The sequence below is a fragment of the Scyliorhinus torazame genome, chromosome 10 (genome assembly GCF_047496885.1).
Source record: "Scyliorhinus torazame isolate Kashiwa2021f chromosome 10, sScyTor2.1, whole genome shotgun sequence".
NCBI lineage: Eukaryota > Metazoa > Chordata > Chondrichthyes > Carcharhiniformes > Scyliorhinidae > Scyliorhinus > Scyliorhinus torazame.
The window spans coordinates 224,366,311-224,393,601 of record NC_092716.1 but is presented as its reverse complement, the minus strand read 5'-3'; the positions used below and the strand labels follow the sequence as shown (position 1 = coordinate 224,393,601).

General features: G+C 47.5%; 1 protein-coding gene across 2 annotated transcripts in view; it reads left to right on the top strand.

Annotated features, from left to right (window-relative positions):
- Positions 1-27,291, top strand: part of trim66 (tripartite motif containing 66) — a 509,536-nt gene that overhangs the window by 389,877 nt on the left and 92,368 nt on the right. For both annotated transcript variants that reach the window (XM_072466467.1, XM_072466466.1), the window contains 2 exons: positions 21,857-21,989; positions 22,550-22,666. In XM_072466467.1, coding sequence (XP_072322568.1) covers positions 21,857-21,989; positions 22,550-22,666 — 250 coding nt within the window. The remainder of the gene's footprint in view (positions 1-21,856; positions 21,990-22,549; positions 22,667-27,291) is intronic.

The following is a 27,291-nucleotide window of genomic DNA, read 5'->3' as shown; positions in this document are numbered from 1 at the left end:
AGGTTTACAAGAATATTGCCCGGGTTATAATAGAGTAGCTACGAGGAGAGATTGGATAGCGTGTGGTTATTTTTTTTGGAACAAAGAAGGCTGAGCGGTGACATAATTGAGGTTTACAAAATTCTGAGGGGAAGAGATAGAGTGGACAGGTCAAAATTGTTTCCTTTGGTGGAGAATTCTAGAACTGGGATGTAGATTCAAGATAAGTGGCAGAAGGTTTAGAGGGGACATAAGGAAGAACCTTTTTACGTCGAGGGTAGTGGGAGTCTGGAATTGGCTGCCCGGGTTGGTGGTGGAGGCAGAGGCCCTACACTCCTTTAAAACATAGCTTGATCTGCAGTTTTAAGTGCTGTAAGCTACAGGTATAGCCTGTGTACAGGAAGTTGGGATTAGAAAGGGCACCTGGGTGACCCTGGCTAGCATGGACAAGATGTGCTAAATGGCCTCCTTTTATGCTTTAACTTTTATATGGTTCTCAGTTTGGGTTCTGCCAAGTCCACTCAACTCCTCATTACAACCGTGGTCGAAACATGGACTCCAGAGTTGACATCAAAGCTACATTTGACGGAGTGTGGCATCTAGGAGCCCTCATGAAACTGGAGTCAATGGGAATTGTGGGGGAACTCTCTGCTGGTTGGACTAATTTATGACTCCTCAGATGGAGTCCGTGTCTATGTGCAGCAAGACCTAGAGAACATTTGGGCTTCTACTGACAAGTCACAGATAACATTCATGCCACACAATGCCAGACGATGATCATCTCCAACAAGAGAAAATCTAACCATCTCCCCATGCCATTGTCATGTGGGAGTACCTTTAAGAAATGGGTGTGTATATAAATGTCTGTAGTGAGAGTACCGTTAAGAAATGGGTGTTTACTACTGCAGTGATGTCCGAGAGTGGGTGGAGCTGGGCTGTCTGTCAGCTTTTTACTTTTGTTTTAGGCTGTTTGCTGCAGGGTGTGTTTTAGTATCGTTTTCAGAGCTGGATAGCTGCAGTCACAGCCAGAAGCTGTATGAATCTCTCTCTGTAATCTAAAGACTGTAAATCGATCCTGGTGATTTAAAACTAATAACAGTAGTGAATTTAACCTGATGTGCTTCTAGTAAAAGGTGTTTTAAGTCTCATGGATGTTGAAAGAAAGCTTAACGGATTACTTAGTGTTGTATTCTTTGGGGGTTGTATTTGAATTGATGGTTGCTAAGATGTTCACTGTGTTTTTAAAAAGGTTAACTTGAGTTCATAGAATAAACATTGTTTTGTTTTAAAAAATACTTTTCCATTTCAACTCTACCACACCTGTAGAGTGGACCGTGTGCTCCCCATACCACAATCTAGTAAAAGTTATGGGTCAGGTGAACTCCATGATACACTTTGGGATTCTCTAAATCCTGGCCCATAACACCATTCAGTGGCATTGTCATCACTCGTAAGTCGTCAAGTCACCATAGGGCCAGATGACTATAGGCTGCTTTACCCCTTTCATGGGAGAGTTGGCTGGTGGTGATTTAACCTGAGGATCATCAACCTCCGGCGAGGGGCAAGGTTGAGAAGAGAGGGTCTTCATGAATAACCTGTATTTCCTGTATCATCACTGTTTCCGCTACTATAAACATCCTGGGGGTTACTACTGACCAGAAACTAAACTAGACCAGCCACATAAGTACACTACTAGAGCAAGTCAGAGGCCGAAATTTCTGCAGCAGGTAATTGATCTCCTGTCTCTCCAAAACCTCTCCAGCCTCTTCAAGTGACAAGTCAGGTGTGTGATGGAATACTCTCCACTTGCCTGATGAATGAAGCTCAAGCTCCAACTGCACTCAAGAAGTTTGACACCTTCCAAGCAGCCTGCAGATTGGCACCCATCCATCAGGGAGCATTCTCTCTCTCCACCATCAACACACAGTGGCAGCAGTCTGTACCATCTACAAGAGGGATTACAATAATCCACCAAGCTCCTTCAACAGCACCTGCCAGATCTACTATCTGGAAGGACAAGGGCAGCAGAGGCATGGGAACATCACCTGCAAATTTCCCTCCAAATCACACCTTCCTGATGTCGAACTGATTCACCATTCCTTCACTATCACTGGGCCAAAACTCCTGGAACACCCCAACCGCAGCGGTTGAAGAACGTGGCTCACCATCACCACCTTGAGGGCAATTAGGGTTGGTAATAAATACTGACCTGGCCAGCAACATCTAAATCCTGTGAAAGAATAAAACAAATATGTTCAACTTGTTAATTAAATTAAGACTTGCATGGTCCCTTCACTAAACCATCCGAGCCTCTTGCGCATCAGGGCCAACTTTCATTTTTGTAATGAAAATATAGAGGAATAGAAATTGCGTCACATTTTACACGTTTTCGGTTTTTGAAATTCGCAATATGGAATGAAGTTCAGAAGTGTTGTATTAATGTACCTGAAAAATATTCAAAGAGCATGCAGCACCATTTGATCTGGATACTCGAGAGGCATCCCCAGCAACAGGCTTCAACAAACACGGGCATCGTTTAGATATTTATAATCTGGGTCCCTTTTCTGAAATTGGTATCTGTCACTTCCTTAACTTATCATAGCATGAGAATCTGAAGCGGCTTTCAGAAGAGCTATTTTAAAACGATTGTCATCTGCTTTTGGTCAGTGGTCAGTTTTATGGCACTGATGTGCTTCTGTGTCAAATTTTTGGCTGTTAAATAGTTTGTAGAGGGACACAAACTTTTTTCCCCTGATTTTTCTTGTTTAGAATTGCTGAATACAGGCATGCTGCAGAGCTTGCTCTTGATGCTCTGAAGTGAGTCAGGGAAGCAGCCCAGGTCATAGGTGGCAGTGAATTCTGCCGATTTAAAAAGTTTTTGCCCTTGCCTCCTCATAAATTACTTCTGGAGACATCAGCCAGGTTGCTGTGCACACAGTAATCTGGCAAGTCACTGTTTATCTCTATCCCTCCCCTTCTGCAATTGTTTGTAAGATATTAATGGTTTGTTATATCCTCCCAATAGGAGGAGCAGTGGAATTTGCCCTCAATACTGGATCCTCAAGTCTCAGGGCATCCTAGGTTATGCACGCTTAACTTTAGGAAGGAGTTCTGTTTCTGAACAAGTTCTTCCATGCATTCAATGCTCAATTTGTATATGATGATGGACAGCCCAATTTTCTGGCTGTAACTGCGAGGCTTTCATATTATTACTCCGGTCCTCTATACCCACTCTATTCGAGATCAAAAAAGTTTTGCTTTGAAGATTTTAGAGCTTGAAGGGGCGAGATAGAAAGATGGAGCTGGAGGGAGTAGAAGTGGCGTAGTGAAATACTGTTGCTATAATGCAGCAAATTATTGACTAGGTATTTTTCTGACCAATCCCGTTCCTGTGCAAATCAGCAATGCACCGTCTTGTCATGTAACTGAGTCCTGTCATCCACAGAGTTATAGACGCTCAATCATTGAGCCTAACCAGGAAACAACAGGCCAGTCAGTCCTAACCTCAATGGTGGGGAAACTATTGGAAGCAATTCTGAGAGACAGAAAGAATCTACATTTGGAGAGGCAGGGATTAATCAAGAACAGTCAACGTGCATTTGTTAAGGAGGGGTCATGCCTGACAAACTGGATTGAATTTTTTCAAAGAGGTGACCAGGTGTGTAGATGAGTGCAATGCATTTGACATAGTCTATTTGGACTTGAGCAAGGCTTTTGATAAGGTTCCACATGGACACTGATAGCAAAGGTAAGAGTCCATGGGATGCAAGGAAATTTGGCAAACTGAATCCAGAATTGGCTGAGTGGCAGGAAGCAGATATTGATGGTTGAGGAATGTTTTTCTGACTGGAAGCCTTTGTCCACTGGGGTCCTGCCGGGATCAGTGTTGGGGCACTTGCTGGGTTTGTGGTTTACATAAATGATTTGGACTCAAATGTAGGAGGGTGGTAAATAGGACGATGGGCTGATCAGTGGCAGATTGAAATTCAATTCAGATAAGTGTGAACTGATGCACTTGGGCAGGACAAACAAGGCAAGGGAATACATGATAAACGGCAGAAGCACCGAAGATCAGAGGGACCTTAGTGTGCATATACATCGGTTCCTTAAGGTAGCAGGGCAGGCGGATGAAGTGGTTAAGGTACATGGTATACTTGCCTTTATTAGCTGAGACATAGAGGGCGCGATTCTCCGAAATGGAGACAAAGTCCCGTCGCCGGAGTGAAATCCGGAGTGTTTCACTCCGGCGTCGGAGCCTGCTCCAGCCCCCTATTCCCCCGCCCCCGGGCGGCTAGGAGCGGTGTCGTGTATTTACGCGCGCTGGGCCTTGGCGGCGCGTAAAAAGCGGCGCCACGTCAATGACGCAGCCGGCGTCACGTAAATGACGAAACCCGCGCATGCGCGGTTGCCGCCCTCCCCGAGGCCGCCCCACAAGAAGATGGCGGATGGATCTTGCAGGGCAGCGGAGGAAAGGAGGTCCTTTAGAGAGGCCAGCCCGCCGATCGGTGGGCACCGATCGTGGCCCAGACCCCATTGGAGGCCTCCCCGGTGCAGGAACCTCCCCCCCCCCCCCCCCACAGGCCGCCCCCCTCAGCGTTCCCGCGCAGTTCCCGCCAGCAGCAACCAGGTGTGGACAGCGCCGGCGGGAACCTGTCGTGTTGGGGCGGCCGCTCGGCCCATTCGGCCGGAGAATCAGCGCTCGCCTTTTGCGAGCGGCGACTCTCCGAGTGGCCAGGCGTGTTTCTCGCGCGCTGGTTTGGGGGGGTTGGGAGAATCGCGTGCGGGTGTCGGGCGGCGTTGCGGGACTTGCGCGGTGACCCGGCGATTCTCCCACCCGGCGTGGGGGGGGGAGAATCCAGAGTTTTGCGAGTAGGGAGGTTATGCTAGAACTGTAGAAAATGGTGGTTAGGCCACAGCTAGTGTATTGTGAACAGTTCTGGAATACACATTATAGGAGGGCTGTGATAGCACTGGAAAGGGTGCAGAGGAGATTTACCAGGATGTTGTCTGGGCTGGATAGTTTTATTTATGAAAGGAGATTGGATCGACTGGGTTGTTTTCCTTGGAGCAGAGGAGTCTGAGTGGGTACCATGATTGAGATGTATAAAATTGAGGAGCACAGATGGAGTAGACCGGAAGAAACTTTTCCCCTTGGTGGAGGGATCAATGATCAGGGGCCATGGATTTATGAAAAGGGGCAGAAGGTTTAGAGGGGATGTAAGGAAAATATTTTTCACCCAGAGAGTGATGGTAGTTTGAAACTCACTGCCCGAAAGTGAGGTGGAGTCAGAAACCCTCATAACATTTAAGAAGTATTCAGGTGTGCACTTGCTATTCCAAGGCATATAAGGATACAAGCCAAGTGCTGGAAAATGGGGTTGGAATAGATAGGCGGTTGTTTTTGACCGGTGCAGAGGCAATGGGCTGAAGGATCGTTTCTGTGCTGCAGACCTCTATGATTCTAATCAAGATTGAGGTCAATAGATTCCTGGTTACTACAGGAATGAAACGATATGGAGTGCAGAAAGGTGGAGTTGGGGTGGAAGGTCAGTTAGGATACTGAATTACGGAGTAGGTTCAGAGAACCCAATAACCTACCCCTTCTACGTGTTCTATCCCTCCCCTTCTGCAATTCCACTTTCAGGTAACCAAGAACCATCACTTGGTCAGCTAGTGCTGTCTCATCTTGAAGGATGAGAACTGTGTCAGAATTTTAATGAAGAAGCACCATCACTTGCTCTGACACTGGTAGTCACCAGCTCAAATATGGTCACTACCCGAACTTGAGGGTAGTATAAAAGTCAAGGTCAGCAGATGTGGGGTCATCAGGAACAAGGACAGTCGGTGACAGTGGTATTGTCACAGTGGTCAGAAATAAAACTCTCCAGCCCAGGCAACACCCTGGTAAATCTCTTCTGCAGGCTTTCTAGTGCTATCACATGCCTCCTATAATGTGGATTCCAGAACTGCATGGTGGTACAGTGGTTAGCATTACTGCCTCACAGCGCCAACGACACAGGTTCAATTCTGGCCTTTGGTGACTGGAAGTGTGGAGTTTGCCATGTCTGCATGGGTTACCTCTGGGTGCTCCAGTTTCCTCCCATAGTCCAAAGATGTGCAGGTTAGGTGGATTGGCCATCTTAGTGTCCAAAGATGTGCAGATTAGGTCAGGTTACGGGGATAGGGTGGGGGAACGGGCCTAAGTAGGGGGCTCTTTCAGAGGGCTGGTACAGATTTGATGGACTGAATGGCCTCCTGCATTATAGAGATTCTATGGACTCATAATCCAGAGAACCGAGTAATGCTCTGGGAACCCTGGTTCAGATCCCCACCATGGTAGATGGTGAAATTGGAATTCAGTAAATTTAAAGTCTCATGAGAACCATGAAATAGCGAGGCATCTGGATGGAAATTGTCCCATTGGGCAGACGCAGCATGGGTTCATAAAGGGCAGGTCGTGCCTAACTAATTTAGTGGAATTTTTTGAGGACATTAACAGTACGGTAGATAATGGGGAGCCAATGGATGTGGTATATCTGAATTTCCAGAAAGCCTTTGACAAGGTGCCACACAAAAGGTTGCTGCATAAGATAAAGATGCATGGCATTAAGGGGAAAGTAGTAGCATGGTTAGAGGATTGGTTAATTAATAGAAAGCAAAGAGTGGGGATTAATTGGTGTTTCTCTGGTTGGCAATCAGTAGCTAGTGGTGTCCCTCAGGGATCAGTGTTGGGCCCACAACTGTTCACAATTTACATAGATGATTTGGAGTTGCGGACCAAGGGCAATGTGTCCAAGTTTGTAGACGACACTAAGCTAAGTGGTAAAGCAAAAAGTGCAGAGGATACTGGAAGTCTGCAGAGGGATTTGTATAGGTTAAGTGAATGGGCTAGGGTCTGGCAGATGGAATACAATGTTGACAAATGTGAGGTGATCCATTTTGGTAGGAATAACAGAAAAAGGGATTATTATTTAAATAATAAAATATTAAAACATGCTGCTGTGCAGAGAGACCTGGGTGTGCTAGTGCATGAGTCGCAAAAAGTTGGTTTACAGGTGATTAAGAAGGCAAATGGAATTTTGTCCTTCATTGCTAGAGGGATGGAGTTTAAGACCAGGGAGGTTATGCTGCAATTGTATAAGGTGTATAAGTGAGGCCACACCTGGAGTATTGTGTTCAGTTTTGGTCTCCTTACTTGAGAAAGGACGTACTGGCACTGGAGGGTGTGCAGAGGAGATTCACTAGGTTAATCCCAGAGCTGAAGGGGTTGGATTACGAGGAGAGGTTGCGTAGACTGGGACTGGAGTCGTTGGAATTTAGAAGGATGAGGGGGGATCTTATAGAAACATATAAAATTATGAAGGGAATAGATAGGATAGATGCGGGCAGGTTGTTTCCACTGGCGGGTGAAAGCAGAACTCCGGGGCATAGCCTCAAAATAAGGGGAAGTAGATTTAGGACTGAGTTTAGGAGGAACTTCTTCGCCCAAAGGGTTGTGAATCTATGGAATTCCTTGCCCAGTGAAGCAGTAGAGGCTCCTTCATTAAATGTTTTTAAGATAAAGATAGATAGTTTTTTGAAGAATAAAGGGATTAAGGGATTTAAGTGATGACATTTTGAAGAGCTCTGATGATCAGTAAGTAGACTCTGCCCAAAAGCCCTGTGCAAAGTTGGAGCTGGACTTCTCCATGTTACTGGCCTACATGTGGCTCCAGACCCACATCAATGTGCTTGACTCTTCTTAAATGCCCTCTGCATTACAGATGGACAATAAATGTTGGCCCAGCCAGCGACGCCCACATCCCCTGGAAAAATTAAATGGGCTGCAGCAGGATAGGATAGTTTGTGTGCCATTTCACATGGAGGGTGCGGTTGCAGATTAATTATTCTGCAGAGAAGTCAGATGTGGACTCTGGTTAGGTATTGTACTGCAGCAAGATTCTTGATGCATTGGAAAGTATGCCACAAATGCCCTCATAACTGTGAAGTAACATGGAGACGTCCAGCTCCAACTTTGCACAGGGCTTTGGGCAGAGACTACTTACTGATCATCAGAGCTCTTCAAAAAGTAATCACTTAAAACATTAACGCTGTTAATGCTATCAGGCCTGCTGAGTATTTCGTGCATTTTCTGTTTTTGTGATGCTAATCAATCATACTTGCCTTGTCAGGAAAATGTAGTTTTAAGGGATTTATATTTCTATTGGTAAGCATTATAAATAATGTATAGTTTTCCATTTGTTTAATGTTTCTGTGCCCGCAAGGTTAAAACCTAGAGTTAGATTCATGCTGGACAAATGGATGTGTTGGGGTTGATTAGGTTTGAATTGTGTTTCTATTGTGCTTAGAAAGGGTTACGGCATGAAGAATAAATAGACCGGCAGAGGTATGTGGATGTTGCTTTGGAACTGAGGCCTTGTAAGATAGTTAACCTTTAACTTTTAGTTTAGCTTATTTACATCATCAAATTTACAGTGCAGAAGGAGGCCATTCAGCCCATTAAGTCTGCACCGGCTCTTGGAAAGAGCACCCTACCCTAGCCCACACCTCCACCCTATCCCCATAACCCAGTAACCCCACCCAATACTAAGGGCAATTTAGCATGGCCAATCCACCTAACCTGCACATCTTGATTGTGGGAGGAAACCGGAGCACCCGGAGGAAACCCACGCACACACTGGGAGAACATGCAGACTCCGCACAGACAGTGACCCAAGCCGGGAATCAAACCTGGGACCCTGGAGCTGTGAAGCAATTGTGCTAACCACTATGCTACCGTGCTGCCCTTTGACAGGAGGAAGACTGGACAGGATAGGAGCTGCAAAGTGCCAGGCTTCCTAAACTACAAGTTACAGTAGAGATAACCAGAGAATTGGGACAGAAAGAACATTGAGACCGAGGTATTGTTCAGGAGAATTCAAGGAAGAGTAAACTAAGTGTTCTCAGTTAAAGAGACAATTGCTGTAACCAGATTTAAAGTAGAATAGCAGATTTCAACGGTAAAACAAACATCTGATGTCATTTTAATACAGTCTGGGAATAGAGAGTTAAAGCAATTGTGAGCCATTTGCACAGCAGTCATGACAAAGAAATCCTAATGGGGTTGGTGTGAAATCCTGGACTGGATTTATTGTTAAAAGTGGCATTTAAGCTTTGTTTAAAAGAGTCATTTGTAAAACCTGGACTGGATTTTGAAATGCAAACTGCGAAGGGAAAGAATTATTATGAGAGAAGATTGTAAAGCGTGTTTTTAGCAATGTTGTTTGGAAAGTCTCGTGTGACAATCGTCTGGAAGATTCTGAGGCGAAAACCCCAGACATTTACTTGGAGGTTCAGAGTGGAGTGTTTATTTTACCACAGTCATATTGTGTGCTTAAAAGGGACTTTGTATTAATGAGACCATTGTCGATTACAATATAGTTTGGATCTGTTCAGTAAAGTTTAGAGTGCGGAGCAGAGACACTTCCAAGTTGAAGACCAGGCTGCAGGGCACAGACCTGGGGACATCAGCTTGCAAGAAGCCAGAGATCCAAGGTGACCAGAAGAGTGTGACTCCTTACTACAGGCCTGTGAAACAGTGGTATTCTGTTGGCAGCTGGATATTTGAGAGATTTCGTGGACGTTTGAATTCATGTGGCGATCCATGACAGAGAAATACCAGAAGGAAATAATAAATAACCTTTATTGTCACAAGTAGGCTTACATTACACTGCAATGAAGTTACTGTGAAAAGCCCCTTGTCGCCACATTCCGGCGCCTGTTCGGGAACACAGAGGGAGAATTCAGAATTCTCAGCTGGTACGGGAATTGAACCCGCGCTACTGGCCTTGTTCTGCATCACAAACCATCTGTCTAGCCCACTGAGCTAAACCAACCCCACTAAGGTTAAAACCCTGGAGGTGAATCCTTGAGAAAGTATTGTTTTGGAGCAGATTCCAAGGCATGATCTTCAACAGTTGAAATTGGTAACACTCATGTGGAAGACCGGATACAAGTGTCTGGGGGAATTAATGAAAAATCCATAGAAGTTGTTTTGAATGGCATCTGTCATTTGGTTTCAGAGTATGGTGGGTCTGACCACCGGTTTCTCATTGGCTTACATAAACTGTGCACTAGATCTTGTAACTTGTGTTATCCTTACAAATCTGTACATATCTGCAAAGGTATAGTTGGGGTGAAGGAGTAGTATAGTTCATCTTGTTTAATGTTTTATTATTTTGTTAAAAGTTCATCAGCTGACTCCTTGACTGTTCAGTAGCCACTTCCACATTTTGATCAAAAAATAAAGTTTGTATCTATCGAGCCAGGTTTCACCCTGGGATCTGGCTTGTCCAGTAGTAACATCAGCTGGGATCATAACACTTTGAGCCTGCATGCAACGTGTCTGGCCACCTTGGCTGTGAATGGCAGTACTCAAAAGGTAGTGCACATATTCATAGCAGTCTAGCAATCTGTCCTCGACAAATTACTAGGAATATTGAGGTGCTGCACCTGACAGAGTGGCTGTGACTCCATTTTGCGCAATCCTGCTGTTCCACTCGGGATGACGGTGTTCATCTTCCACCACTGTCACTTTGCCAGGGTCCTTATTGTTGTATTTCAGTTAACCACCCCAAACTATTACTATCCATGCTGTGGTGGTGCAGCTTGAAGCAGGCCTGCAAGACCCAGAACTGCTTGAGGTCATTCAACAGGCCATCTGTAGCTTTCCGCCAGCCACCTGCAGCCACTATGTAACACTGTGTAAACATTCCAGGACAGCATGGGCACATGTAAGATGATTAGGGGCTGGTTTAGCACACTGGGCTAAATCGCTGGCTTTTAAAGCCGACCAAGGCAGGCCAGCAGCACAGTTCAATTCCCGTACCAGCCTCCCCGAACAGGCGCCGGAATGTGGCGACTAGGGGCTTTTCACAGTAACTTCATTTAAAGCCTACTTGTGACAATAAGCAATTTTCATTTCATTTTTTTCATTAGCCTTTGAAGGCCTAGTGGCAAGGTCTGCGCTCTCCTGAGAACAAGGTTGGGGTGGAAGTAACCAATCACACAAACCTGGAGACATGCTCTGCTGAGTACTGGAGAGTTCCCCCTCCATGTGGTCCAGGCAGCACACGTTGTTTCAGGACACTGTGTGGTCGAGTGGTAAAGCGGGGATCACAAACCAGATGTAGTGCAAGTATTGCTCACCACTCCGCATCTAGCCTCTAGTTCTTTATAGTTGCTCACTGATGGCGGACCTGGTTGACTGGTACAGAATGTGTTGCGGCTGCTGCTGGGGAAGTGGACATTCACCAAGAAGGATCATCTAGACACAGTCGCATGTCAAGTGAATGTTAATGAAACGGTCAGCCTTGCAGTTCTGGCATACCTTAAGAGGTGGAGCCTGCAGAGCCATGTGAATCCCATAGCTTGGCAGTCACATGCTGTACTCTTACTTTTCTCACTGATCAGTGTGAAAACAGAAGAAATAGAAGCAGGCTAAGACCCTATGGCGTGTCGAGCTACTCAGCCATTCAATACAATCATGGATGATGCTTTGGCTTCAACTCCATTTTTCCTGCCCATTCCCTATATCCCTTGACAAAAGTCTGTCTGTTCCAGTCTTAATATATGTTCAAGAATGGAGCATCCACAGCCTTCTGCTTTAGAGAATTCCAAAGATTCACAACTCTGAGTGAAGTAATTTCTCCTCATCTAAATCCTAAATGTTTTAGATTCCCCAACTGGGGTAAATGCTCCGTATAAGCTGTATAAGGCTCTGGTCAGGCCCCATTTAGAGTATTGTGAGCAGTTTTGGGCCCCATATCTAAGGAAGGATGTGCTGGCCTTGGAAAATGGTCCAGAGGAGGTTCATAAGAATGATCCTTGGACTGAAGAGCTTGTCATATGAGGAGCAGTTGAGGACTCGGGGGTCTGTACTCGTTGGAGTTTAGAAGGATGAGGGGGGATATTATTGAAACTTACAGGATACTGAGAGATCTAGATAGCGTGGCTGTGGAGAGGATGTTTCCAGGTGTAGGAAAAACTAGAACTAGAGGGTACACCCTTAGACTGAAGGGATGATCCTTTAAAACTGAGATGAGGAATTTCTTCCGCCAGAGAATGGTGAATCTTTTTAAAAATTAATTTATGGGGTGTGGGTGTCGCTGGTTAGGCCAGGATTTATTGCCCTTCCCGAGCTACCCTTTAGAAGGTGGTGGTGAGTTGCCTTCTTGAACTGCTGCAGCCCTTGAGGTGTAGGTACACCCACTGTGCTGTTAGGGAGGGAGTTCCAGGATGTTGTACCAGCGACAGTGAAGGAACGGCGATATATTTCCAAGTCAGGGTGGTGAATGTCTTGGAGGGGAACCTCCAGGTGATGGGGTTCCCAGCTATCTGCTGTTCTTGTCCTTCTAGATGGTAGTGGTCGTGGGTTTGGAAGGTGCTGTCTGAAGAACCTTGGTGAGTTACTGCAGTGAATCTTGTAGATGGTACACACGGCTGCCACTGTTCGTCAGTAGTAGAGCATTTAAATGTTTGTGGTAGGGGGAGCAATCAACCAGACTGCTTTGTTCTGGATGGTGTTGAGCTTCTTGAGTGTTGTTGGATGTGCACTTATCCAGGCAAGTGGAGAGTATTCCATTACACTCCTGTCTTGTGCCTTGTAGATGGTGGACAGGATTTGGGTTGGTCAGGAGGGGAGTTACTCGCTGTAGGAGTCCTAGCCTTTGACCTGTCCTGGTAACCACAGTATTCTCTTTTTAAAATGTTTTTTTATTGGATTTTTGCACAGAGTATATTTTGCCGTTATGTACATAGGATATGATATTTCTGTATATATGTAAGTAGGCATCCATTCGTGCCGGCGAGGCACTTCTGGAGGGCAATCCTTGAGTGGGTCTGGTGCCGGTGTTGTCCCTCTCTTCTCCCGGTCGGATTTTGCCGCCGTTATCTTCTCGTGCCCGCTGCCACTTCAGCCGGCCCTCCCGTCCTCTGCCTGTATTCTCCTTTTTCTCTGTTCCTGTGGATGTCAGGTTAGTTAAGGTTTCCCTGCCTCCCCATCCCACCCCCCCCTACCTCCCTGGCTCTCCTCTATTGTTCCCTGTCTCCCCCACCACGTTCTGTGGAAGCCGTCGTCTGTCCCTCGGATGGTGAATTTAATTTTCTCCATTTGGAGGGATTCCGAGAGGTCGGCCAGCCAGTCTGCAGCTTTAGGTGGTGCTGCTGACCGCCAGCCGAACAGGATTCTACGTTGGGCGATCAGGGAGGCAAAGGCAAGGGCGTCTGCCCTCCTCCCCAGAAATAGATCTGGCTGGTCTGAAACCCCGATGACAGCCACTTTCGGGCATGGCTCCACCCTCACCCACACCACTTTGGACATTGCCTCGGAGAAGGCAGTCCAGTACTCCACAAGTCTGGGGCAGGACCAGAACATGTGGGCGTGGTTGGCCGGGCTTCCTTGGCACCGTTCACATCTGTCCTCCACCTCCGGGAAGAACCTATCATATGGGTTCTTGTTCAGTGGGCTCTATGTACCACTTGTAGCTGCGTTAGGCTGAGCCTTGCGCACGTGGAGGCGGAGTTGACCCTATGCAGTGCTTCGCTCCAGAGTCCCCACCCTATCTCGATCCCCAGGTCCTCCTCCCATTTCTTTCTTGTTGCACCCAGTACGGTGTTGCACCCAGTACCTAGTTCTACCAGTCGGTCGTACATGTCGCTACAGTTTCCTCTCTCTAATATGCTTGCGTCCAGTAACTCTTCCAGTAATGTCTGTCGTGGCGGTTGTGGGTAAGTCCTTGTCTCCTTTCGTAGGAAGTTACTGAGCTGCAGGTACCTTAGCTCGTTCCCCCTGGTCAGTTGGAATTTCTCTGTCAGTTCGTCCAGTGTCGCAGCCCTGCCGTCGGTGTATAGGTCCCTGACTGTCAGTGTCCCCTCGTCCTGTCGCCACCTTTTGAAGGTGGCGCGGTCAGTGCTGGTGTGAACCTATGGTTGTTACAGATGGGAGCTTTGTCTGACATTTTGGTCAGGCCAATTTGCTGCCGTCGCTGGTTCCAGGACTGGAGGGTGGCTATCACCACTGGGCTGCTGGAGTGTTTTTTGGGTGGGGATGGGAGTGCCGCCTTGGCAAGGGCCCGGAAGGAGGTCCCCTTACAGGAGGCCTCCTCCGCGCGCACCCACTTGGCTTCTGCCTCCTTGATCCATCCCCTTATTCGCTCGGCCGTCGCCGCCCAGTGGTAGAATTGTAAGTTTGGGACGGCTAACCCTCCCCTTGATTTTGTTTTTTGTAAGACCTTCTTTGTGATCCTAGCATTCTTCCCCCCCCCCCCCCCCCCCCCCCCCCCCCCCATACGAACGCCATGATTAATTTGTCTAGTGCTTTGAAAAAGGCCTTGGGGATGTAGGACGGGATGGCTCTGAATAGGAAGAGGTACCTGGGCAGCATGTTCATTTTGATCGTCTGGACTCTCCCCGCGAGGGTGTGAGCGTGTTCCATCTTTGCAGGTCCTTTTTTATTTTCCAGTCGTGGGCTATTTGGATCCCCAGGTAGCGGAATTTGAGTCGGGCTTGTTTAAACGGCAGTCCGGTTAGTGCTGCCCCACCTACTTGTGGGTGTACCGAGAAGATCTCGCTTTTGCTCATGTTGAGTTTGTAGCCCGAGAAGGTGCCAAACTCTTTCAGGAGCACGATGATTCCGTCCATGCTGCTTTGTGGGTCCGAGATGTAGAGGAGCAGGTCATCTGCATAGAGTGAGACTCTGTGCTCTCTGCCGCCCCTTCGGATCCCCTTCCAGCTTATTTCCGCTCTGAGCGCAATTGCTCGTGGCTCAATTACTAGGGCGAACAGCAGAGGGGACAGTGGGCATCCTTGTCTGGTGCCCCTGTGCAGCTGGAAGAATCGGGTGTTGGCGTTGTTTGTCCATGGGAGCGTTGTATAGGAGTTTTACCCAGGAGGTGAATCCTGTTCCAAGGCCGAACCGCTCCAGTACCTCTTATGAGGTATTTCCATTCGACTCTGTCGAAGGCCTTCTCTGCATCTAGGGAGATGATCACCTCTGGTGTTCTCTCCCCGGAGGGGGTCATTATCATGTTTAGCAGGCGCCTGATGTTGGAGGCAAGCTGTCTACCTTTGACAAAGCCCGTCTGGTCTTCTGCGGCCATCTCTGGCATGCAGCCTTCTAGCCTTTTGGCTAGAATCTTGGCCAGTATTTTGGCATCTGTGTTCAGCAGTGAGATGGGTCTGTATGACCCACATTCCGTTGGGTCTTTATCTTTCTTAGGTATCAGCAAGATTGAGGCCTGTGCTAGCGTGGGTGGCAGTGTGCCCTTGGCCAGCGAGTCTGTGAACATCTCCCACAGGTGCGGGGCCAGTGCTGTCGCGAATTTTTTGGAGAAGTCCGCCGGGAATCCATCCGGTCCCGGTGCCTTCCCAGCCTGCATGGAGCTTATGCTGTCCATAATTTCTCCCAGTGCTAGTGGTGCTTCCAGGCCCCGTTTTCTGCCCTCCCCCATGATTGGTATGTCCAGTCCATCAAGGAACCGTTTCATCCCGGCTTCCCCCGTTAGGGGCTCTGAGGTTTACAGCCCTTGGTCAAAGGCCCTGAATGCCTTGTTGATCTTTTCTGGCTCTGTTTGTCATAAGAACATAAGAACTAGGAGCAGGAGTAGGCCACCTGGCCCCTCGAGTCTGCTCCACCATTCAATGAGATCATGGCTGATCTTTTGTGAACTCAGCTCCACTTTCCGCCCTGAACACCATAACCCTTTATTCTTCAAAAAACTATCTATCTTTATCTTAAAAACATTTAATGAAGGAGCCTCTACTGCTTCACTGGGCAAGGAATTCCATAGATTCACAACCCTTTGGGTGAAGAAGTTACTCCTAAATTCAGTCCTAAATCTACTTCCCCTTATTTTGAGGCTATGCCCCCTAGTTCTGCTTTCACCCGCCAGTGGAAACAACCTGCCCGCATCTATCCTATCTATTCCCTTCATAATTTTATATGTTTCTATAAGATCCCCCCTCATCCTTCTAAATTCCAATGAGTACAGTCCCAGTCTACTCAACCTCTCCTCGTAATCCAAACCCTTCAGCTCTGGGATTAGCCGAGTGAATCTCCTCTGCACACCCTCCAGTGCCAGTACGTCCTTTCTCAAGGAGACCAAAACTGAACACAATACTCCAGGTGTGGTCTCACTTATACACCTTATACAATTGCAGCATAACCTCCCTAGTCTTAAACTCCATCCCTCTAGCAATGAAGGACAAAATTCCATTTGCCTTCTTAATCACCTGTTGCACCTGTAAACCAACTTTTTGCGACTCATGCACTAGCACACCCAGGTCTCTCTGCACAGCAGCATGTTGTAATATTTTATCATTTAAATAATAATCCCGTTTGCTGTTATTCCTACCAAAATGGATAACCTCACATTTGTCAACATTGTATTCCATCTGCCAGACCCTAGCCCATTCACTTAGCCTATACAAATCCCTCTGCAGACTTCCAGTATCCTCTGCACTTTTTGCTTTACCACTTAGCTTAGTGTTGTCTACAAACTTGGACACATTGCCCTTGGTCCGCAACTCCAAATCATCTATGTAAATTGTGAACAGTTGTGGGCCCAACACTGATCCCTGAGCGACACCACTAGCTACTGATTGCCAACCAGAGAAACACCCATTAATCCCCACTCTTTGCTTTCTATTAATTAACCAATCCTCTATCCATGCTACTACTTTCCCCTTAATACCATGCATCTTTATCTTATGCAGCAACCTTTTGTGTGGCACCTTGTCAAAGGCTTTCTGGAAATCCAGATATACCACATTCATTAGGCTCCCCGTTATCTACCGCACTGTTAATGTCCTCAAAAAATTCCACTAAATTAGTTAGGCACGACCTGCCCTTTATGAACCCATGCTGCGTCTGCCCAATGTGACAGTTTCCATCCAGATGCCTCGCTATTTCTTCCTTGATGATAGATTCCAGCATCTTCCCTACTACCGAAGTTAAGCTCACTGGCCTATAATTATCCGCTTTCTGCCTACCTCCTTTTTTAAACAGTGGTGTCACGTTTGCTAATTTCCAATCCGCCGGGGCCACCCAAGAGTCTAGTGAATTTTGGTAAATTATCACTAGTGCATTTGCAATTTCCCTAGCCATCTCTTTTAGCACTCTGGGATGCATTCCATCAGGGCCAGGTGACTATTCTACCTTTAGCCCCATTAGCTTGCCCATCACTACCTCCTTAGTGATAACAATCCTCTCCAGGTCCTCACCTGTCATAGCCTCATTTCCATCAGTCACTGGCATGTTATTTGTGTCTTCCACTGTGAAGACCGACCCAAAAAACCTGTTCAGTTCCTCGGCCAATTCCTCATCTCCCATTATTAAATCTCCCTTCTCATCCTCTAAAGGACCAATATTTACCTTAGCCACTCTTTTTTGTTTTATATATTTGTAGAAACTTTTACTATCTGTTTTTATATTCTGAGCAAGTTTACTCTCATAATCTATCTTGCTCTTCTTTATAGCTTTTTTAGTAGCTTTCTGTTGCCCCCTAAAGATTTCCCAGTCCTCTAGTCTCCCACTAATCTTTGCTACTTTGTATGCTTTTTCCTCCAATTTGATACTCTCTCTAATTTCCTTAGATATCCACGGTCGATTTTCCCTCTTTCTACCGTCCTTCCTTTTTGTTGGTATAAACATTTGCAGCGCACTGTGAAAAATCGCTTGGAAGGTTCTCCACTGTTCCTCAACTGTTTCACCATAAAGTCTTTGCTCCCAGTCTACCATAGCTAGTTCTTCTCTCATCTCATTGTAATCTCCTTTGTTTAAGCACAAAACACTAGTGTTTTATTTTACCTTCTCACCCTCCATCTGTATTTTAAATTCCACCATATTGTGATCGCTCCTTCCGAGAGGATCCCTAACTATGAGATCCTGAATCAATCCTGTCTCATTACACCAGACCAGATCTAGGACTGCTTGTTCCCTCGTAGGTTCCATTACATACTGTTCTAGGAAACTATCGCGGATACATTCTATAAACTCCTCCTCAAGGCTGCCTTGACCGACCTGGTTAAACCAATCGACATGTAGATTAAAATCCCCCATGATAACTGCTGTACCATTTCTACATGCATCAGTTATTTCTTTGTTTATTGCCTGCCCCACCATAATGTTACTATTTGGTGGCCTATAGACTACTCCTATCAGTGACTTTTTCGCCTTACTATTCCTGATTTCCACCCAAATGGATTCAACCTTATCCTCCATAGCACCGATGTCATCACTTACTATTGCCCGGATGTCATCCTTAAATAACAGAGCTACACCACCTCCCTTACTCTCGGATATTTAACTCCCAGTCGTGACCATCCTTTAACCATGTTTCAGTAATGGCCACTAAATCATAGTCATTCACGATGATTTGCGCCATCAACTCATTTACCTTATTCCGACTACTACGAGCATTCAGGTAAAGTACACTTATGTTGGCTTTCTTACCTCTGTTCTGAGTCTTAACACCTCGATCAGTAGAGACTAAGTTATATTTCCTCTTAAATTTTCTCCTAATTTTCCTTGTCGTTGAACCCATATCTTCATGTAACAACCTGCCACGTCGCTTACCATTAATGTTTTTACTTCCCGTTTTATTCCTTTTAGCATTCCTGGTCCTATTCACTGAGCTCCCCTCAGTCACTGTACCTTGTACTGTCGCCCTTTTTGATTTTTGACTATGGCTTCTCTGCCTTACACTTTCCCCCTTACTGCCTTTTGTTTCTGTCTCTGTTTTACTACCTTCCAACTTCCTGCATCGGTTCCCATCCCCCTGCCACATTAGTTTAAACTCTCCCCAACTGCTCTAGCAAACACCCCCCCCCCTAGGACATCGGTTCCAGTCCTGCCCAGGTGCAGACCGTCCGGTTTGTACTGGTCCCAGCTGCCCCAGAACTGGTTCCAATGCCCCGTGAATTTGAATCCCTCCCTCTTGCACCATCTCTCGAGCCACGCATTCATCCTATCTATCCTGACATTCCTACTCTGACTAGCTCGTGGCACTGGTAGCAATCCTGAGATTACTACCTTTGAGGTCCTACTTTTTAGTTTAACTCCTAACTCCCCCCTTTCCCCCCTTTTTTTCCCCCTCAAAAAGAGGGAGTTTTCTTTTTTTCACCCTCCTCCCCACTCACCCTGGAACCAGAGAGAGAGAGGGAAAGGCTCCTCGTCGGGCCGGGAGTCCCCCTTTGTTCCGCCGCTGCCTGCCTCGTGGGGGAGGGGGGGCCTCGCTGCTGGCTCGGACCCCGCTTTGGCTCAGGCCGCCGCTCCTCCTGCCCCGCTTTGTTGTCCCGTGCCCCTCTGCCGCCCGCGTTCCGCTGTGCGTCGGGGGGGGTGGGTGGCTCGGTCGGTCTGGCCGGTTCGCAGGCCCGCGCTCCGCTGGGAGGGGGGGTTGCCATTCTCTCCGGTCGCTTCCTGGTCTCCGGACCCCGGCTCCTCCCGCATACCTTTCCTCCCTCCGGCTCCTTGCGTTCTCCTCTCCTTCTCCCCGGGGGGCCTCTCCCCTGGTGCTTCTCCTGCCGCTTGCTCCATTCCCGAGCGCCCGGGTCTCCGACCCCGCTCCGCCTTGGAGTCCAGGTCGCTCCTCTTCCTTCTCTCCTGCCGTGCGGGGGCCCAGTCGGCCTAGGTCGCACACCCGGGCGCACATTCTTCGTGGGCGGGACGCGACTATGTTCCCCCTTCTCCGGAGCTCCTCTATGTGCGACTGCTCCCCTCCGCCGCCGGAAGTCGAATCCTGGTAGCCACAGTATTAATTTTCCTAGTCCAGTTCAGTGTCTGATCAATGGTAACCCCCAGGATGTTGATTGTGGGGCTTCTGCGATAGTAATGCCATTGAATGTCAAGGGGCAGTAGACCTCTCTTGTAGGAGATGCAGCACAGTGGTTAGCGCCGTTGATCACAGCGCCAGGGACCTGGGTTTGATTACCAACTTGGGTCACTATCAGTGCGGAGTCCGCACAATGACCCCATATCTGCCGGGTGCTCCGATTTCCTACCACAAGTCCTGAAAGACGTGTTTGCTAGGTGAATTGGACATGCAATTTACTTAGCCTCTCATTCGACAGCCTCTTCATCTCGGGGACTAATTTAGAGAACCTTCACTGTACCACCTCCAATGCAAGTTTATCCTTTCTTAAATGTGAAGATTAAAATGGACACTGTAATCCAGATGTGGGGTCGGAATTCTTCAGTCCCCCAGCTGCATGTTTCTCAGTCACGTGCCATTTGCTGGCCGTAGCATTCTACCTTCCCGGCTCTTGTCAATGGGATTTCCCATTGAAACCACCCTATTCCGCCGGGAAACCCTTGGGCAGGGGCCGGCGGGAAGAGTGAATCGCAATGACTGGAGTATTCCGGCCATGATCTCAACAAAGCCTTGTACCACCGTGGCAAGACTTCTTCATTCTTGTAGTCTGATCCCCTTGGAATAAAGCCCAACATGCCTTTTGGCTTCCTATGACGCTGAAGTGCCTCTGTTACCTGTCTGATACAATGATGGATAGAAAAATGAGATGTTACTCATATCATCTTCTACCTGGAAGGACCAGCTGGGGTAAATTAGGGCTATGGTCATCTTGACAGCCACTGTCAGCACTTTCCTCACTCTGCTGTGCAGATACAGGTTGGCTTGTACGAGATGGCACAGTTCAGTGAGCACCTCCTTGGGGCTTTCTTTTAGGAAAATCGGCTGGAAGCAGACCCACTCTGAGTAAGCCGGTACTTCAGCCCAATATGCTCCAGAAAGACTAACTGTTCACAGTGAGACTTCTGCCTCTCACTGGGGAGGAGGTCTGGCCCCTATAGTACGATCTTGAGGGGTGGGGTTCCTTCTCCTGTTGCATAAACGGCCCTCTCTGAAGATAGTAGCCTGATCTTTCCCGCCCTGTTTAAAGACTTATTAAATAAAATAGCTGACCAACATTGTCCACCTGCCCAAGCTAAGTTAACAGGCTCTCTTGATCCTTAATTATTAATTTACAAATGGTGGGCAGGCTGGTGATTTTGGTACCCACCTAGCTACTCTGGACTCTGGGATGGATGGAAAGGTGGAGTGCTGGGCACCTATCCTATTTTACATGCCCCATACCCTGCCAAAAACACTCCTGACGCGGGTGCATAAAATCCAGCCCGTGGTGAAATGTAAGCACCTCAGACAATTCTCCTACCTGCACCTCTGTCAGGAGCAGTGTTCCCTAAAGTCCTGAGATGGATGAAACCTCTTTTTGAAGAGCTGTCCTCTCTCTCACTTTGTGCACAGCTTCTACTCTCGTGCCTGTGCTCTATTTTCAAATCATACAGAACCCCAAGTGATAATACCACAATAGCCTCCATTACTGAAGTAAGCTTTATCCTCATGGGCTTCCCAATTGCTCTGACCTCATTATCAAATTCCAATATCACTCTTTTATACTTACGTTAACTCTGCACCAAGAAAAGAAAATGAAAAGCATGTTCCAAATGAGCATTATAATCTATTTGATGTTATGATCCACCCACTCTGTATCCGTCTAGTGCACGTACAACACTCCCATGCTAGTGCCTTTACAATTGGGATGCATCCCACATTTTTATGCAGTTTACACCTTCCATAACACTAGCACCAGGGGTGCTACAGAGCCCAATTTCACAGCCCCAGTTTGACATTGGTTCGTCCTGGGTAATGTATGTGAATAACCCTTTCCTCAAATCCATGAGTGTGCGAGATTCTTGACTGCTAGTCTCTGAGTGCTAATTAATAAGATGTATATATAAAATCAATTTCAAACAGTAGAAATGAACTGTAAAAAGGTGTTTGCATCCTGCATAAATTAAAACTCTAATGTATTCAATCTACAGGTGACGAGAGTGAAGTCAGTGAGTTACCACTCTTTTGTCCGCTTCACAGTAAAGAGCCACTGAAGCTGTTCTGTGAGACCTGCGATGTGCTGGCCTGCTGGAATTGCCAACTAACACAACACAAAGGCCATAGGTAAGGTGGACGTGGATTAAAGAGGTGTAGTGTGATTCAGCATGTAATACACTGCCAGAGGAATTACAATGTTCAAGTATGTCTGATGTGATTGGTACCTGCAAGTTTCAATTGTTTTGCAATAATTAGTTTTGCTTTCAAAAAGCCCTTTCTGATATGCAGGGTAAATGCCCCAGAGTTAAGAAATTATTTAAGAGATTTATGGGGATGCTGCTATCAATTTTGTATCTATAGGTGGAATAAATTACTGTTTTTACTTTAATCGAGTAAGATTAGAGAGTAAGGAAGCAATTGGACCAAAATGATTGAAATTGTATGATTGATGGCAGAGTGGGGGGATGGGGGAAGAGGGGAGAGGGATGGAAGAAGGATAAGGAAATAAGGTGCAGGACAGGAAGCAGCAGGAGTGGGCATGTAAAAAAAAAAAGCATACGAGGAGAAACTACTTGTGGAGGTGGGTGTGACTTGTTGCTAACGTGTGTCATTGGGACAACCTGATGTTTCAGTGACTGCCGAGGTGCTGATTCCAGCAATTTCATTTTTCTATTTCTTACCCATAGTTTCAAATATCTGGAAGATGCTTTACAGAATCAAAAGATGATTTTGGAAGAATTGACACTGAAAATGGAAGAGAAAAAAGTCAGCATCCAGAGCTCAGCAAAACAAGTGCAGGACAGGTAATGCGATCTATACCAAAAAAAACATGATCACTGATCTAAAGTCAGTTCAGAAAAGCAGTTCGAAATAATTAAGTTGTATCATTTATTCGATATGAGGTTACTGAAGCCAGTCCAAGATTTGGGGGGGGGGGAATTGAAATTCTGATTAATCAAAAGTAATTTAAACATTTATTAGTGCTTTTTTTTCCAAACCTACTTACAAAAATAAACAAGTTGCCCTGGGTTGAGGACCATGAGATGCGAGGCCCTGGAACAGTACTGGAACAGCTTGGCAAGGAGTGTAGCCATTTCTGGAGCATGTCTTCAATACCTACTGCATGGACAGTATCATGCCCATAGTTTTGGCTTTACACAATGCTTAAGGCATTCTTGATATCAGGTGGAGTGAATCAAATTGGCACCTGTGATGGGCCACTCAGCACTTCCGGCTGAAGCTGGTTGCAAATTTTTCAGCCTTCTATTTTGCATTGATGGTCTGGGTTCTGCTGTCATTGGAGAGCCTCCTCCCGTTAATTGTTTAATTGCGCACCTCCATTCACAACTGGATGTTGCAGGACTGTAGAATTTGATTTGATCCCTTGGTTCTGAGATCCCTATGCTTCCACTGTTTAGCATGCATAAGCTCCTGTGTTGTAGCTTCATCAACCTTGTTTTTAGGATTTTTAAGTTTGCTTGATGCTATTTCTGACATGCTCTCTTGGACTTCTCATTGAGCCAGTGGTGGTCCCCTGGCTTGTTGGTATTGGTTGGGATATGAATTATATCGATTCTTGAAGTTACAGATTGTGGTTGAATACAATTTTGCTCCTGCTGCTGACCTACAGTGACTCGTGGATGTCCAATTTTGAGCTGGTGACCGGTTCTGAATCTATCCTATTTAGCCTGATGGTAATGCCACACGACACTATGGAGGGTATTGTCATGCTCAGTGAAAGCATGCCATATTCATAACTTTTAAAACATAAACTGTACTGAAAGTAGAATCTTTATGAACCGACTTTTCTTTTTTTAAAAATGGATGTTAAAATATTGCAAAAGATGGCTACCATGAGTCCTCTGATTTGGTCTGTGGCTTCCAATTACCACTGTCTCAAAAGAACACATTCCAGACTATGCAGTGTCTACTCATTGCCTGAAATCATCATCCAGGGATGTTTCATGTCTTGAATGGGTCTTGGCATTTTACGGCCCCTGCGTGTCGGATCCCGCTACAATGGATGTGGCAGCCGTTCAATTGTCCATTCACTTCGGTGGGACCGGAAGACCCTACTGGTGGGAGGGGCGAGAAAATTTTAGCTGGTGATTGTCTCAAACCCCCAAGAACATCTGCAAACAGGAGCCCAGGGTTGTGGCTAATTGTTTGAAGCTCAACATCATATTTTGTAAAGGAAAACATGAGAAACCACCTGGTAAGGCAGCCATGTTATCTCCCTTTTAATCTTTAAGTCTGTCTGCAAGACACAACAACTGCATAAACAGCAGCGACATCTATGCCTTAAGGCCTGGAGACATTCACCATCAAAAGAGCAAACTGACCACCTGGGTAAAAAGACTACAAGTAACTAACTTAGTAACCTGCAGCAAGTCCAGCTCTTCCAACAGTATGCGCAAGTGTGAATGTGTGTGCGCGCATATACTAATCAGTCTTTGACTTATCTGTGAAGAGTAGATAGTGGAACGTTGCAGCCATTCTAATTCCTGATTCTAGTCGTACTGACTTCAACAGGTAAATAGACGGTTTCATGATTCCAGCACCCTGCTATTTGGCGGAGATGTTTCCCTGTTTCCTTTTCAGCTGCGGCTTTGTTGACTTGGCTTGTTTCAGCAATCGGAGAAAAGGTGACCTGCAAAACCTTTTCAGGGCTCTGCTCTTTTCTCCTCCTGTGTCACATGCTGACACACTCAGCACTAGTTGACACTGACCAAGTTTTGCACCTGGCCTTTATTATCCCTATCTTTATATATTCCTGGAAGGCGAAAAAAATTCACAAACAGATCTGGGACATTGCTCATGGAGTATTGTTTTGGGATATTGTTGCCTCTGTGGACCTGGTACCTTTCAAGATCAATCAGTACACGAGTCACTTTCGGGTGCGGCTATGCAGAGCTAGGTCGCATATTCGGTAGCTCCCGCTTGGAACGGACTTTTGGGCTCTTTTACAGGGCCCCCACGGCATTTGTTTGACATTTCCCGGTGTGGGAAGAAGACTGCAGCATTCCCCTGACAGTGTCCCCCAGGAATGTTATGTCTTTTGATTACCAGACCCGACAGAAACAGTAAAAGATTTGGCTTGAGCTGCAGGAATAGACAAAAGCCTCTTCCAGCATGCAGGCGGGGGAAGGGCAAGCTTAAAGCAGCAATCTGACTTGAGGGCCTCTATCAAAGGTGAATTCTAGCAGCAGAGGGAACAACTGTGAAAAGATCTACCAAGGCCATTGAAGAAGCGGGGACGAGGCTTCCGGTGGTGGCCATGGAGGAGTAGGTCGCGCATTCAGCAGCTCCCGTCTGGAACCGACTCTCAGACCTTTTTCAGGAGTTTCCATAGACTTTTTGGGGCAGACTGGTGAAGCGAACACTGCCAAAGGGATTCCCATTCGACTTCCGGTTGCGGCTATGCGGAGCTAAGCCGCACGATTCGGCAGCTCCCGCTACCACGGACCTTCGGGCTCGTCAGAGGAGCCCCAACTGAACTTTTTTTTTTTTTTTTTGGACGCAACCCGTGGGGAAGGGAAGAGAGAGGTCCCCCTCCAACTTCTACGAAACGGACCAGAAGTGTAACGGCCAAAGGAGCGGCACTGGAGCAACGGGAGAAGCGAGGGAAAGAAAACAAGATGGTGGCAGCCAGGGACAAAGTGGAGCTGCCAGAGTTCATCAAGCGCTGCTTCGAGGAGCAGCGCGAGGAGATGCGCAAGGAGATGTTGGCGCCTATGCTTTCGGCAATTGAAGGACTCTGGATCACCCAGAAGGCCCACGAAGCTAAGCTCCAGGAGGTACAGAAAAGAGTCAGTCAGAACGAGGACGAGCTCGTGGGCCTGGCGGTGAGAGTGGAGCAGAACGAGGCGCTACATAAGAGGTGGGCGGGAAGACTCGAAGACCTGGAGAACAGGTCGAGGAGAAAAAATCTGCGAATCCTGGGTCTCCGAGGGAGTGGAGGGGGCTGATGCCGGGGCATACGCGAGCACGATGCTCGAGGCGATGATGGGCACGAAGGCCCCTTCGAGGCCGCTGGAGTTGGACGGGGCACATCGGGTGCTGGCGGAGAAGCCCCAGACAAATGAGCCGCCAAGGACGATGGTGGTGAGGTTCCACCGGTTCACGGACAGAGAGTGGGTCCTGAGATGGGCCAAGAAGGAGCGGAGCAGTAAGTGGGACAATGCAGAGATCCGAATATACCCGGACTGGAGCACGGAGGTTGCAAAGCGGAGAGCGGTTTTCAACCGGGCCAAAGCGGCGTTGTACCGGAAAGAAGTGAAATTCGGAATGCTGCAGCCAGCGTGACTGTGGGTCACATACAAGGGCCAACACTATTACTTCGAAACGCCTGAAGAGGCGTGGACCATTGTACAAGCCGAAAAGTTGGACTCTAACTGAGGGTTTGTGAGGGTGGGGGGGATGTTTGGGGTTTGATGTGTGATGGTTGTTGTATATCGGGGGTCAATCACGCGCAGGAAATGTTACATGGGCTGGGGGAGAGAGACAAGGCCGTGACAGGAGCTGCGCCAGAGGGGGCGGAGCGGGCTTTGGAAAGCGCGGGGTGTTTTCCCGCGTGCGGGAAGAAAGGCGGGCAGGGGAACGAAGGAATGCATATGGATTGGGAGACTCCCACACGAGGAGGTCAATGGGACGGCGGGGGAAGCCGGGGTCAGCAGGTGTCAGCTGACTTACGGGAGTGACATGGGGGGAGCAAAAAAGCTAGACAGGGGTCTAGCGGGGGTGAGGGGAGAGGGGGGGGGGAGGGTTGCTGCTGCACTGGCCGAAAGGCAATGGGACACACGAGGTGGGCGGGACGGGGGTCCCCCCTCTGGAGGACTGGAGGGTGAGGGAGGCGTGGACACGGGACTGGCACAGAAAAGGAGATGGCTAGTCAGCGGGGGGAGGGGGTGAGAGCCCCTCCAATCCGGCTGATAACGTGGAATGTGAGTGGCCTGAATGGGCCGGTGAAGAGGGCTCGAGTGTTCGCGCGCTTAAAGGGACTGAAGGCGGACGTGGCCATGCTCCAAGAGACACACCTGAAGGTGGCGGACCAGGTCAGGCTAAGAAAGGGATGAGTAGGACAGGTATTCTACTCGGGACTGGACGTGAAGAATAGAGGGATGGCAATATTGGTGGGAAAGCGGGTGTCATTTGAGGCCAAGACTATTGTAGCTGACAATGGAGGGCGATACGTAATGGTGAGCGGTAAGCTGCAAGGGACGTGGGTGGTGTTGGTAAACGTATACGCCCCGAACTGGGATGATGCAGGATTCATGAAGCGCATGTTGGGGCGCATTCTGGACCTGGAGATAGGAGGCCTGATAATGGGAGGGGACTTCAATGCAGTGTTGGATCCAGCACTGGACCGCTCCAAATCAAGGACTGGAAAGAGGCCGGCGGCGGCCAAGGTACTTAGGGGGTTTATGGA